General features: G+C 42.3%; 1 protein-coding gene across 1 annotated transcript in view; it reads left to right on the top strand.

Annotated features, from left to right (window-relative positions):
• Positions 1-1,819, top strand: part of LOC102385645 (leukocyte elastase inhibitor-like) — an 8,935-nt gene that overhangs the window by 379 nt on the left and 6,737 nt on the right. Inside the window, exon 2 of the mRNA XM_025195211.1 lies at positions 1,451-1,704. Coding sequence (XP_025050996.1) covers positions 1,467-1,704 — 238 coding nt within the window. The 5' untranslated portion in view covers positions 1,451-1,466. The remainder of the gene's footprint in view (positions 1-1,450; positions 1,705-1,819) is intronic.

Here is a 1,819-nt window from a genome sequence, read left to right as displayed (position 1 = left end):
CCTGCTGATTTTGGGAGACAGTATTGCAAGACTGTATGGCAATTTTTCATTTCAAATGTCTTTGTGGAAAACCAAATATATTCTTATCTAAGTATCTGCCATCAAAACACTCTTAGGTTTAATACAAAAAAACTTTTTTGCATTGATGCAGAACATTAACTAAATTGAGACTTAACTTTCTGCTTCTTGACAAGCCACGAGAATCTGGCTCCATGTACATTGATGTAAAAGATGGCATTTATTTCTGAGTTTTTTCACAGAAGCAGGAGGATGCAAGGGAATGAGGAAAGGGTTGGCTATGCTGACACCTAACTGATGGACAAAGGAGCAGCATCAATATGACTGGCAGCAGTTTACTTGGGAACAGTTGGCAATGCTGCCATAGCGGGGACTGGTTCTGGAGCTATCAAAGACTGGCTTGTCCCCTGCTGGGAGCAGGCATAGCCCCCTTCTACCCACACAGACAGCTGGGACAGAGGCTATAGCCCCTTTCCTGCAGTGCCACAGCTGAGGACTCTTTCATAACTACTCTCAAGTGCAGCACTTGGGTGCCCACAGGAGTGGCAGGGGTGAGAAGAGCATACCCTGTCACTTCCATCAGTGGCTGGAGCTGTTTTGGTGCCACTGATGATTCTAATCATTAGGAAAAAGCGGGTGATTCCACATGAGTGTTAACTCCACTACTGGCAAATATCTGCGGAGGATGTGGCACATCATTTAAGATGCAAGGGGAAGCTGAGTGCCATTGGATTGGATGCAAGATGGATAGTGATTCTAAAATTACAAATTCCAACTCCCAATGCTTGTAAACACAGGCACGTGGAGGTGTCTGCCTAAAGAAAAAATATTTTGGGCTTTGTTTCAAATGCAAGGAGATGAGCTCCCGCTTGGTAAGAATAGGAGTTTTGTCCCTGTTTGGGAATTTTTTTGCAGAGAAATTTGGAAATCTCTAGGTAGCAATAATTGTGATCACAATTAAAATGTAATCTAGAAAGATTTTTAAGGCATGTAATTTATCACCAACAGAGAGGTAATTTGCTGCTGAGTTAAAACTTCAAGACTTTTATTCACTATTTCCAGATTTAAAATTATACCAGCTTCCTGAGACAGGAATTGCACTTCAGGTTATAAAGCATTTTGTGGGGCTTTGGGGACACCGGATAGTGTCATGTATACATTCAGATTATAATTAGTACTATGCAACGTACCCACAAGCCTGGGAACAAGAAAGACCAAGAAATGGAAGTGAATCAGGACTGAAAAAAACTCTGTAAGGAAAATAATGCCATACACAATAAGAAAGCTACGCTGATTGCTTCACCTGTCCATACAGCCAGCCTTAGATTATTATTGAGAAATGATTCACATATGTTTTCATTCAGGTGGCTGGCAATGGGCCAGATGTAATTTGCACATGAACACAGGATGCACTTTAATTCTTGTGTCCTAGGCATCATCATTTCACCATGGCCTCTCTCAGCAAAGCCAATTCTGAATTCTGCTTTGACCTGCTAAAAGTGGTGATCAAGGAAAAACAGAGAGATGAAAATATATTCTTCTCCTCTCTGAGCATCTCCGCTGCCCTGGCCATGGTCCTACTTGGCGCCAGAGGCAATACAGCCAAGGAAATGGAAAAGGTAGGTCTCCCTCACTCTGCAAGTGCGGAAGGTATCATCATTTCCTACTCGTCCAGTCGAAAATATGGGGGACCCCAAAATGTTTTAACATGGCACAGGATGTGAATAGCAGCTGTCAGATTTAAAAGCCTCCATCTGAAGCCTTAACCCATTATCTGCTGCACACCTTATAAAGGAAACAT

This window comes from Alligator sinensis, unplaced genomic scaffold, assembly GCF_000455745.1.
Source record: "Alligator sinensis unplaced genomic scaffold, ASM45574v1 scaffold935_1, whole genome shotgun sequence".
Classification (NCBI taxonomy): Eukaryota; Metazoa; Chordata; order Crocodylia; family Alligatoridae; genus Alligator; species Alligator sinensis.
This window is presented reverse-complemented; position numbering and strand designations above follow the sequence as displayed.